Source organism: Oncorhynchus mykiss, chromosome 20 (genome assembly GCF_013265735.2).
Source record: "Oncorhynchus mykiss isolate Arlee chromosome 20, USDA_OmykA_1.1, whole genome shotgun sequence".
Lineage (NCBI taxonomy): Eukaryota > Metazoa > Chordata > Actinopteri > Salmoniformes > Salmonidae > Oncorhynchus > Oncorhynchus mykiss.
In genome coordinates, this window is record NC_048584.1 from 12,345,331 (window position 1) to 12,358,193 (window position 12,863).

The 12,863-nt window shown below is 39.3% G+C and overlaps 1 protein-coding gene and 1 long non-coding RNA gene across 3 annotated transcripts in view; one reads left to right on the plus strand and one right to left on the minus strand.

Annotated features, from left to right (window-relative positions):
• LOC110498977 (cGMP-dependent protein kinase 1) overlaps window positions 1-2,196 on the minus strand; it is a 169,035-nt gene extending 166,839 nt beyond the window's left edge. Inside the window, exon 1 of one of the 2 annotated variants that reach the window (XM_021575733.2) lies at window positions 1,574-2,196. In XM_021575733.2, coding sequence (XP_021431408.1) covers window positions 1,574-1,839 — 266 coding nt within the window. In that variant the 5' untranslated portion in view covers window positions 1,840-2,196. The remainder of the gene's footprint in view (window positions 1-1,573) is intronic. The other variant, XM_021575734.2, reaches the window with a different exon arrangement.
• Window positions 1,547-12,191, plus strand: LOC118942037. The gene is made up of 2 exons (XR_005037929.1): window positions 1,547-1,629; window positions 11,486-12,191. It is a non-coding gene; the product is annotated as an uncharacterized LOC118942037 (long non-coding RNA).
• Window positions 12,192-12,863: the final 672 nt, after the last annotated feature.

The following is a 12,863-nucleotide window of genomic DNA, read 5'->3' on the forward strand; positions in this document are numbered from 1 at the left end:
TCTTTATAGCAACAGCAGAAAAGAGCTTGGGATTTATTGTATACTGGCAGTGACAATGTCCCTGAAAAATATGGTTAACACAAATAAATAATAACACAAATAGTAACACAATCACCTGACCTTAACCCAATTGAGACGGTTTGGGATGAGTTGGACCGCAGAGTGAAGGAAAAGCAGCCTACAAGTGCTCAGCATATGTGGGAACTCCTTCAAGACTGTTGGAAAAGCATTCCTCATGAAGCTGGTTGAGAGAATGCCCAGAGTGTGCAAAGATGTCATCAAGGCAAAGGGTGGCTACTTTGAAGAATCTCAAATATAAAATATATTTTGATTTGTTTAAATCTTTTTTTGGTTACTACATGGTTCCATATGTGTTATTTCATAGTTTTGATGTCTTCACTATTATTCTACAATGTAGAAAATAGTAAAAATAAAGAGAAACTCTGGAATGAGTAGGTTTGTCCAAACTTTTGACTGGTACTGTATATCCATTGATTCTGAATTAATATAACTTATAAATGCCTCATGAGCTTAGTTCAACTGTCACACTCAAAATATAAGCTTGTTTTTCTCCAATGTTTGTATGTATGGCCTCATAACATGGCTAAAACTATAATTGTGATATCGTGGATGGTCAGTCCTTGCATCCATAACTCTGTCTATTAATCTGAGAGTGGTTACATTTCTTCAGGCCCATCCCTCAGCTTTTTACCAAAACAGAGGCAACCATTTTGTTATTGTTTCATCTGTGTACTTGCCCTTTAAACAGCTGCATATCATGTTTGATATCAAGATATCAAAGTGTCGCCAACAATAGGCCTATTGCAAATGCAGTATATGGCATTAATTTTTCACATGCATTTAGCACTTTTCAGGAGTGCTCAAAGCATCCCATTCCATGACCACAGCATTTATTTATTTTTACTCAAATCAATGAGCCCAATCAGTCCTCCATGACAACAAAATCATAAACAACAGAGTAGGGCTGGATTATAAATCCTTAGTTTTGGGGTCATGCTCAGGTAAAACAATTTGGCTAATCTATACTTCCATATTTCTAAATCCTATTCTTCTTGAAGATCAAGGGGTATAACGTATTGGAATGACTGGAATTCTGATAGACTTTGGTTTTTAATGTAAAGATATAATTTAATCATATGTAGTCGAAAGCGATGGTTTGGAAGAAGCCTACATAACCAACCCATATAGTAACATTTTACATCCATATATGGCCAGCTTTATAAACTTAAAAATGGATTTATCCTGCAATAGACGTCGTTCAATTGGTGACATACATTTTTGTCTTATTCTAATGCCTCTAAAGGGGAAAGTAATCTAAAAGTAACGGAATGTAATCAGATTACGTTACTGAGTTGGGTAATCCAAATGTTTCGTTATTGATACCATTTTTGGACAGGTTACTGGTAACTGTACCGGATTACATTTAGGAGTAACGTAAAGTAACCTACCCAACCCTGGTGCCCAGTGGATAAACAGTCATTGGAAACAGGAAATGAAGGAACAGGAAATACATGAATTATGTTGAATTCACAATAATAAGCTATGTGGGTACCTGTCAGACTTGGAATGTTTCCGAAATGCTTCACTGTTCAACTCCTGGAAGGTTCGGTAAGCTTGAGGTTCTGCTGAGATGCCTTGAGCACGCCTGGTTCTAGGTCCAATTATCTGCGCGCTGGGAAGAACGGATTGACATTTGTGCAATTTTCGTCTTAATTCGTGTATCTCTTCTTCCTTCTCGACGAGATGCCTCTCCATGTCCTTAATTCTCTCCTCTTTTATCAATAGGATCTTTTTGAAGTCTTCTTCCAAATCACTCATGTTTGAATCTGCACAAACTTTCTCTAGGCGGGAATGAAAGATGTTTTACGGTCCAATGCGATCCGCTACTAAAACGAAAAAAAATATTTGGTAGAAATATGGAGATCAAATCGTGTCGAGGCTCACAGTAGATGGTGGACAGTTGAGTAACGGCGATTGGGAATGCTGGGTGCTTCTTTTCCTCAGTCCCTCCCGTGGTGGGACTAATGGTTATATTTCATTGAGAAACCAATTAGGGTCTGCTGCCCTTTCTCTCCAGAGAGTTTGCGGTATGCAGAGGAAACAGCCGTCCAACGTTGAACAACAGCAACTAAACACAGGACAATATTTCTAAAATCATGCTCACTCTCAACCCTAAACTATTTGCCTGAAGTAGCACAAATTACCATACGAGCCGGTGGATGACGTAGTTTCATGTAACTTGATCCAGCACTTGAAAACAATAGAGCAAGTGCAATAAGTTACGTTTCTTGGAGATCTTATAAGCAAAATTGTCTGAGGCTATTATTTACCCCTCAGTCTGATTGACTGCTTGCTCATCAATGAAACCCTAGAGCCAATGTAAGTAGCCCCAATGTCTGTGTGTGAGAGAGAGAGAAATAAAGAGAGAAATAGAGAGATGAACTGATGAAAATGGTCATTGGATCAGAGACATGATTTCTCAAACTCCATTTGCTGAAATGATTCAATCGTTTTACTCTCTTTAAAATGCACTTATATTTAATATATTCCAATCCACATACTGTGGAGCCAAAATAATTGCAAAAAAGGGAGGTGTCATGTGATATGGGTGGTGAGTCACAGGGTAGTGATTATTTTTCTACCCCGCTGTGTTTATGGTTTATTGATCCATCACTTCTATCAATTATCACCTTGTGTTGTTATTTATCAAAGGACATAAATGTCACTGTTTTCTGTAAAATTGCACCACCAGACGATTTCACTTAGAGGCACCTTTTGAATGTGCAGGAATGTCCAGTAGCATCTCAGCATGACCGAAAGTTAATATTTTATTTGCAAAACAACAGATGCAGAGCCTGTAGCATTTTGTAACACAGTGATCCGTAAAACTTTGTATAGGCCTACTACAGTGCCTTGCGAAAGTATTCGGCCCCCTTGAACTTTGCGACCTTTTGCCACATTTCAGGCTTCAAACATAAAGATATAAAACTGTATTTTTTTGTGAAGAATCAACAACAAGTGGGACACAATCATGAAGTGGAACGACATTTATTGGATATTTCAAACTTTTTTAACAAATCAAAAACTTAAAAATTGGGCGTGCAAAATTATTCAGCCCCCTTAAGTTAATACTTTGTAGCGCCACCTTTTGCTGCGATTACAGCTGTAAGTCGCTTGGGGTATGTCTCTATCAGTTTTGCACATCGAGAGACTGAAATGTTTTCCCATTCCTCCTTGCAAAACAGCTCGAGCTCAGTGAAGTTGGATGGAGAGCATTTGTGAACAGCAGTTTTCAGTTCTTTCCACAGATTCTCGATTGGATTCAGGTCTGGACTTTGACTTGGCCATTCTAACACCTGGATATGTTTATTTTTGAACCATTCCATTGTAGATTTTGCTTTATGTTTTGGATCATTGTCTTGTTGGAAGACAAATCTCCGTCCCAGTCTCAGGTCTTTTGCAGACTCCATCAGGTTTTTTTCCAGAATGGTCCTGTATTTGGCTCCATCCATCTTCCCATCAATTTTAACCATCTTCCCTGTCCCTGCTGAAGAAAAGCAGGCCCAAACCATGATGCTGTCACCACCATGTTTGACATTGGGGATGGTGTGTTCAGCTGTGTTGCTTTTACGCCAAACATAACATTTTGCATTGTTGCCAAAAAGTTCAATTTTGGTTTCATCTGACCAGAGCACCTTCTTCCACATGTTTGGTGTGTCTCCCAGGTGGCTTGTGGCAAACTTTAAACAACACTTTTTATGGATATCTTTAAGAAATGGCTTTCTTCTTGCCACTCTTCCATAAAGGCCAGATTTGTGCAATATACGACTGATTGTTGTCCTATGGACAGAGTCTCCCACCTCAGCTGTAGATCTCTGCAGTTCATCCAGAGTGATCATGATCATGATGCTCTCTGCGCTTTTAACGGACCTCTGAGACTATCACAGTGCAGGTGCATTTATACGGAGACTTGATTACACACAGGTGGATTGTATTTATCATCATTAATCATTTAGGTCAACATTGGATCATTCAGAGATCCTCACTGAACTTCTGGAGAGAGTTTGCTGCACTGAAAGTAAAGGGGCTGAATAATTTTGCACGCCCAATTTTTCAGTTTTTGATTTGTTAAAACAGTTTGAAATATCCAATAAATGTCGTTCCACTTCATGATTGTGTCCCACTTGTTGTTGATTCTTCACAAAAAAATACAGTTTTATATCTTTATGTTTGAAGCCTGAAATGTGGCAAAAGGTCGCAAAGTTCAAGGGGGCCGAATACTTTCGCAAGGCACTGTATATATATAAAGAGGTGTGTGCACGGATGCACGCGCACACACACCCAAAATACCCTAAATAGTTCAAAGGCTATTTAGGGTATTTCATTTACTTTCAAAGACATTGAAAATTAAGTATTTGGATATTGTTTCTTTGAAAATACAAGTGGTTGAACATTGAGATGGATTTGTGTGTGAGTGTGTGTGTGAGAGAGAGAGAGATTAACTGATGAAAATAATTTTGGTTATTGGATACTCAAATATACAAAAGTGTATTTTTAAAGTAATTGAATACTCCATGCATTTGAACCCAGGTCTGTTTGGTCCAAGGGGTATTTGAAATAATGTATTTGGAAAAAACTATTTGAAAATAGTGTCAAATAGGAGGCTATATTTATAGTAAATTGTTTGAAAATACTTTCATATTCTTTAAATAGAAGTAGTGGATTCTGACTAATTATTTTAAAATACTCACATACACAGAAAATAAGTATTTCAAATAGAAATATCCAAAATACACATGTATACTGAGCAAATATATAAATGCAACAATTTCAAGGACTTTACAGAGTTAGAAGGAAATCAGTCAATTGTAATAAATTCATTAGGCACCTTATATATGGATCTCACATGACTGGGCAGGGGCTCAGCCATGGGTGGGCCTGGAAGGGCATAGCTGCACCCACTTGGGAGCCAGGCCCACCCACTGGGGAGCCAGACCCAGACAATCAGAATTAGTTTTGTCCTCACAAGAGGGCTTTATTACAGACAGAAATACTCCTCAGTTTCATCAGCTGTCCAGGTGGCTGGTCTCAGACGATCCCCGAGGTGAAGAAGCCGGATGAGGAGGTCGTGGGCTGGCGTGGTTACATGTGGTCTGAGGTTGTGAAGCCGGTTGGACGTACTGCCAAATTCTCTAAAATGACGTTGGTCTGGTCGACATTCCTGCAGTCAGCATGCCAATTGCATGCTCCCTCAAAACATGAGACATCTGTGGCATTGTGTTATGTGACAAAACTGCACATTTTAGAGTGGCCTTTTATTGTCCCCAGCACGAGGTTCACCTGTGTAATGATCATGCCATTTAATCAGATTGTTGATATGCCACACCTGTCAGGTGGATGGATTATCTTGGCAAAGGAGAAATGCTTACTAACAGGAATGTAAACAAATTTGTGCGGAAAATCTGAGAGAAATAAGCTTTTTGTGCGTATGGAACATTTCTGGATTTTTTTCCCCCAGCTCATTAAACATGAGACCAACACTTTACATGTTGCGTTTATATTTTTGTTCAGTATATTTGATCCCAGGTTTGAAACACACATTATCTCCCCAACATTGCTCAAATGTAAATATCCACTGCTAACAGTGCCATCACCGGTTGCAAAATCTCCTTTCATAGGATATCCGGAGGCAAAGTCATTAATATTCATGAGTTACATTGGGTGATTGGTTAAGCCTTTTTGGGTGTGTGACATCAGACAGACGTGCTGCACAGCTGTCTGTTTAGCTTGCTCGCTGGCATGAGCAGAAAGCACGGAACGATTTGGGAAACCCAGCTTCAGCTTAATTAATCAGAGAGGAAAAGGCGAAGCGAGAGGGTTTATTTACTCCACCCAAAATCTGTCCACGAAAATAAGACCACGAAGTAAGGAACATTTTTTGGAGGTCAATGAGAGTGTGCCAAATTTGATTAACAAAAATGGAATTGCTCATTTGCTACATGAGGCTTATTTGATCTAATATAAGTTTCATAGTAGTTAGGTTGTTACGAATGAACTGATATAAGTGGACACACATTTTGGCAACTTCAAATGTTTTACTTTATATCAGAGTTGTTCACATGTGCATCTGCACTCTCATTGGCTAGCATGGTCCCACCTGATCTCGCCTCCTCCTGCCTGACTTCCATCTTTTAGGACGTATTTCCATTGTTAGAGAGGTCACTTAGGCTTAATTCATTGTGAAATAAATTAAAGCCTCACCAGCTAGCTACCAATCTATTTAGTTTCACTGTCCAATCATTCAGAAAACGAGTCTCTAATTATTATTTTTACCTTTCCACAAATCTGTTGCTTGATATGAGCAAGTTGACCCAAATGTATCAAAGAACAGGAAATTCACGATTAGTTAGCTAGTAGTGGCAAGTGCTGAGCGGTTCAATTTAGGTTCGATTATTTTTTTAAATAATCACGGTTTTCTATTTCAATTTTATTTCTATTTTACATTAAATGCACAATGCATTATGTGGGTTGACTGATGTAACAACACGGAATAAAATAAGAAATAAAAGTCCCATTATGGTAATGACTGCCCATACTGCTTATTACTTATCAAGCATAATTTATTCACTTTACTTTACTTCAATAAAATATTTGTTGTTGTGTATATTACATTTGTTTTATTTGATTACTTTTTTATTTCATTCCAAGACATCATCTCTACTCATATCAACCGAGCTGCTGCCTATGCTGTGTGATAAAATCACGATTTTAGTAGTTCTTCAAAGTAAATAAGGCATACTTTTATGACTGTTGAATATGAACTATCAATCACGTAGATCATGTATTTTCAGATAGAGATACCTCGTGAAGCAACTGCTCACTATCACTCTCGATCCTGCATTTTTCTGTCTCTTCCTCTCCGTGTCTGTGTGCCCTGCATAGACCAGACAAGTAGGCGAGCAATGGATTATGGTTATTGTAGTTAATTAGCACGTTTTCTGCACTAAACTAAATATCCCTAGAACATTGCACAATTTGGGCTTGATCTGATTTATCTGTAGAGAAACTGTGCATTGAGCTCAGAAGAAAATGAACGCAATGGAATTCAAATTATTGAACCGATGTCGTTCAATTAGTTGTTTCTAAAAAACACATTTTGGTTAATCATGCAGCACTAGTCATGGCCACGCTACATTTAAGTAATTTAGCTAGCCTTCTAAATGCGGTAGTCAGTGGATAAACTAACTATTAGTTGAACATATTTGTCTGAAAATGAACTAGTTGCCAGTTATTGTTGCCCATGGCTATTTTTGCCCAGAGTCTAGCTAGCGGCGTCATTTGGCGTCCATAGTTAGCTAACTGTTAGCTTGCTAGTTGGCTACTGCCTGGCCAGTGTGAGACAGCATGCTGGCTAGCTACATTTCAGTCAGTATCTATCTTTCTAAATAATGTGGTGGTCACTGGATAAACTAGCTATTAGTTGAAAATATTTTGGTAAAAATAAACTAGTAGCCAATTGTTGTTGTCTGTGGTGGAAATATATCTCACCAGCTGGATCCTGAAGCCTATGTGACATGTCTATCTATGTATGTGCCCATGAGCCTCCGAATCTAGATGCAGTCTAGCTAACGCTAGCTAGCTAGCATTGCTAGCTGAGCTGTTTTATAAGAAAACGTCTGAGGTGCCTAGATTCCTGTAGCTAGCTAACAAACCCTCCTCTGCAACAATGTTATTGGGATATTATGTCTTTTCATTTTAAGATAACTGTCATTGAAGTTGGTGGTTACTACTGGTTTTAGATCCGAGGGGAGAGAAATAGGCTGTCATTGTTTTGTGTTTTGAAGTGCTCAGAAGGATGCCATGCCCCTAATAAGGCTCAAACAATCACCTGAAGGATAATAATGACTTTTCCTCTGGGTATCCTGCTAAAGAAAATTTCATTCACCGGTCAACCTGACTTTGTCATTCAGCACATCTAACAAAGGGGATCCTACTATGATTGACAAAATGGGAGCATAAGGCAGTTATCACTCCAGAATAGATCATCTGGTCCATCCTTATCTCCACTGGGAGTATTGTGTTTCAGAGGAGTCAGGCAGGGCAGACATTAGTCACCTCCTTCCTGTAATGCATACAGATTCTCTCATTGAAACCAGAGATGGTCTCTAAGGGAACACAGGATGTTTCAAAATCAATATTGTTTGCCTCAATCGCCTGGCCAGCAGAAATGATGGACCGATGGACTGCAGAGCAGACCAGAGCACTCACGCCAAGGCCCCATACTGTTGGACAGACAAAGGGGCAAAGAGGTTAAAGTTGTGGTACAGGTCAATTGTTTTAAGGGAGCAATGGACAGGACAAAAATAAAGTATACACACAATACAGGAGAAAGCAATGGACACCAATACAGTACATACAGAGGCAATAGAGTAAAGTGATGGACACACATGGATCATTCCACCAATATAGTGTCTTTTGGGAAGTGTAATTATTATTTCTTCTTTTATTTCACAAAATGTTTACATTCTGTCATAAATAGCACATGTTCAACTTCATAAAAAAACATGTGTCTATCTGCCAATTAATTACCAATTAAGTAACAAGGTTGACCCTAACAAGGTTAACGATTTCATCTTAAATCAGCTATAAATCCCCTTGTAACATGGGAATAGTTTCACCATATTAAAACAAGAGTTCAGTTCAGGTACAGGGTTGACCTTAAAATGAGGGACAGACAAAAATGTAGCACATGAATAAAAATTTTAAAAATCTCCAGAAATGACTATGTTAACGCAATAGCATAATTAGGGCTTTACAATGATGCTGAAAACTTGCAGACATAGTGGTCAAAGGGACGGAAAAGGCACTATGTGGAATAACCCACATATTATCGGTACATACACAATTCACTTTACACATTTTGAGGAAATTGGTCAGAGGTTATTGCAAGGTGTTTATTTTTAGGACTGTTCTCTCACTTTGTCCTCTGAGCTGTAACAGATTTACCTGGTATAATTACAGGACCAGGGGATGAAACAGATGCCTCTTCATCACAGCTCCCCATATTGCTAAAGCTCTTGAAAAACTTGATGTTATTCATGCCTGGATGTCTGCTATTCTCACAAGGCTTTGAAGAGAGTAGAGACAGAAGCCTGGAGATTCAAAGCCACAGCCAGACATTGTCCAGATTACTGAAATGTGGCTCTAATGCCTTTTTAACTCAACTTGGCGTACATTACTAAACATTTTTCTAGGCATTTCAAGCATAACTGTTAGAGTAGCTTGACGTTCTTTAGATAATGAGAGGAATTATTCTCTGTCAACGCTGTGCAGTGACTGATGGGCACTGAAGGAGATCTCTCAAGGCAAATGCTTAAAGGTCCAATGCAGCCATTTTTATCTCAGAATCAAATCAGTTCTGGGTAACAATTAAGTACCTTACTGTGATTGTTTTCAATTAAAATTGACAAAAATGAGCAACAATAGCTTCTGAGCAAAGAGCCATTTCTCAAGCAAAATTTTGCTATGACTGTCTGGTTGTGGTCTGAGTGGGGAGGGGAAAAATGAAGACGAGTTGGTATTGGCAGAAAGGTTTGGAACTCTCTTTCTTATTGGTCAATTCACTATTTTACCGTCTGATGATTTCACCAGGCAGGCCAAAACTCCATCACACCAAAACAGGCAGAAAGTTCAGGCAGACTTTTCAAACAGCTCTTGCATTTTCACAGTATTATTCCAACCTCGCAATGTGGAAATATATCTTAAACACAGGAAAATCACGTTTTTGACGACAAACTGTGCCTGAAACCATCAGCAACCCTTCCTTATCTGGCTCTTATCTCTCTCACCATCTATCTTTCTCTTTCTTGTGTCTTATACCCTCCTCACTCTCTCTCTGCTCTCTGTCTGTAATTCTCTCTCCCTCTTTCTGTGTCCCTGTCTCTCTCATTCTCTCTTTTCTTTGTCCCTCTCACTCTTTCTGTCTGCGTGTAAGGAGTAGGGCACAGCTGAAAAGGTCAGAGCACTTGTATCATATTATTTTAGATGTGGCCATAAGAAACTGTCAGGGAGGATAAGCTGCAGTGTGTAGCTCTCTAGGAGAGAGGGGTGGGGGCGGGGCGAATAAAATAAGAATAGTGGGCAGGCAGCCATAAAATGTAAGATGAATTTGGAGAAATTCAGAGGGAGAAATGATTATCGCTTGGAAAATAGAGAACAGCTCTCGGAGAAGCTGTGAATCAGGAGTGTTTTCAGATTTTTTAAAACAATTATAAAAGATATATTGAATACTTGAATATAGGTTCCTGATATCCTTGCTGATTCATGTAATACAGTGTTATTATGCAGAGTCATGTTTTCCCTTTCAATATTGGTAATCGTAATTGTATGCATAAATTATTATTATGACTTTAATTTTAGCACCCACCAACCTTATAAAGATTAAGCTCTATTCTATATTATGTACGGCGTCCCTGTTGAATTATCAACGGGAAGACATGAATCACAAAACGGACACAATATGTGCAATACATACTGTATTTGCATTGTTGCATACAGTAATAGTAATACATTGTCCATCTGTGTGTGTGATAAAGAAGGGTGTGCCGCCCTGAGCCCAGACTCACATCACAGTGTTCAGTGCTCAATAATGGAGCTCAATAATGGTGCCACCCTGTCTTGCCTTCCTATAATATACTCGCCAGACGCTCTATTGAGAGGAAGGGCTGGGCGGCCTGCCATGTGATCTATTCCACTACGGCCCATTCAACAGTGCTGCAGCTACTTTGACTTTTTGTCTGAGAAGTGCATCAAGAAAGAACAACCCCATAGTTTGTACTGTACGCATTAAGGCTTTTTGAGGAGAGATGCTCAACACTTTTTCCATACTACTTATAGGCTACTGGTTATTGGTTTTAACTGCATTGATAGGTCTTCAGCACAAAATATTAATGTTTGTAGATAATATCTTATGATTAGATAATATCTCATGTTTATGTCTGCGTAGAGCTCTCTACCAGTAGGTATGATAATATCAATAGAGTTAGACAGATTTCCAAGCACACGATTTGTCTCACCCCCGTCAAAGAACCATTATAGGATAAGTAGCAGCCAGCCATTATGTTATGTATAATTTATTTACTTAAATGACAGCCCTTCTGGTGTGCAATGTACTCACACACTATCACCTATGACCCATTAATACTCATGTTGTTTTACTGCAGTAATTGAGAACCAGACTTCTGGTGCAATTAGCCACCATCCCCTCCTCTACCACTGCTTCAGCTGCTCACCAGTGAGATACTGCCTAAGGCAGCAAATGCATTTCATCATCCTCCTATTTCACTGACTCACTCTGAGAGGCAGGCATAGGATATGAAGTTTCCTTTGGCAGATTCACCCCAATAAATCAAAAGAGTTGTTTTGTAGCTTACATTATGCTTGTCTCCTCTTTCTCCGAGGACAGGGATGACAGAGAGAGAAGAGAACTGCTTCACATCACTACAGGGGCCTCCTCCAGTCAATAAACATCAGATAAAAGACCAGCCTTCCTCTCACTGCCTTTTCAGAAGAGCACATTAATATTCAGAGATGCCTCAAGGAGCAGAAATCGAAAGACGCGGAGGAAGATCAATACAGGAAAGCTACCTCAGTGTCCCTATATTGCTGAGCACAGCGGGGGACTGATTGGTTGCTGATACTTTTAGACAAGTTGTTGTGACATTTGATGCCTTGAACCTACACTTGAAGCACTGTACCAAGCATGGCACTCTGTTACATTTTGAATAGGATTCTAGGTGTTTTGTAGGCATTATCTAGCATAAATAGGTAGCAAGATTATAACGCATGTCCGTGAGATTGAAACCTTGTATGAAAACTGAAATAAGTGTAAGTCTTGATTACGTCTGCTCTGTACAGACACGCGCATACACACACAAACGCTAGTACACGCACGCTACACCCACGTACATTGTAATATTGTTGTATAGTGGCATTACGCATGTTGTATTGTAGATATGTAGTGGTGTAATAATGTTATACGATGTGCTGTTTTAGCTTTTGTTTTATGTGTGATGTACTGTAAGTGCCTTAATGTGTTCGGACCCCAGGAAGAGTAGCTGCTGCCTTGGTAGCAGCTAATGGTTATCCCTAATAAATACAAATTTCCTCTACCTTTGAGTTCAAACGAATGTAATTGTCTCAAACTAACCTCATTATTTTACCAAATTACAACAAAGATGCTCCACCACATCATAACAAAAGTTCATCCTGAGTTATTTAATCCCGACGGTCTGCTTTCTGACCCAAAGTCATCAGTATGTTCCACACAGCACGGGCTTGGCTTCAATAACCTCATTTAACAAGCGGTCTTTGGTCGAAGAGGATAGAGCTGACTGAGAGAATGTGGCAAATTGCTCCATTCGGCCATGGTGAATTTCTCCATGTCAGTGTTTCAGCGCGAGGTTGTCCTTCCAGCTATCACCCAGAGCAGCTGAGACCAGTCGAGGGACACCCTACAACAACCCCCTTCAGACTGGACACCACAAATGGTTGACCTTGTGAATGCAACATGTCAGAATGCATTTAACTGTCGTACAAAGTGCAACAACACGGCAGAGCTTTATGTTACGAGATAAGTGATGAATGAAAGTTACAAATAAAAAAACTAAGGTCTGAGCACATGCTGGACAAACTTTATTAAATACGCCTTACCCTTGTTTGTCTTACCCTTGTTTGAGTTTCCTCTCAGGTTGATTGTGACCTGGGTTCCTCACGCCCTAAATCAGATAACAGGGATTAAGTGTCCATCAGATAAGTGATTGGCTATCACTGCCAGAGAGTCA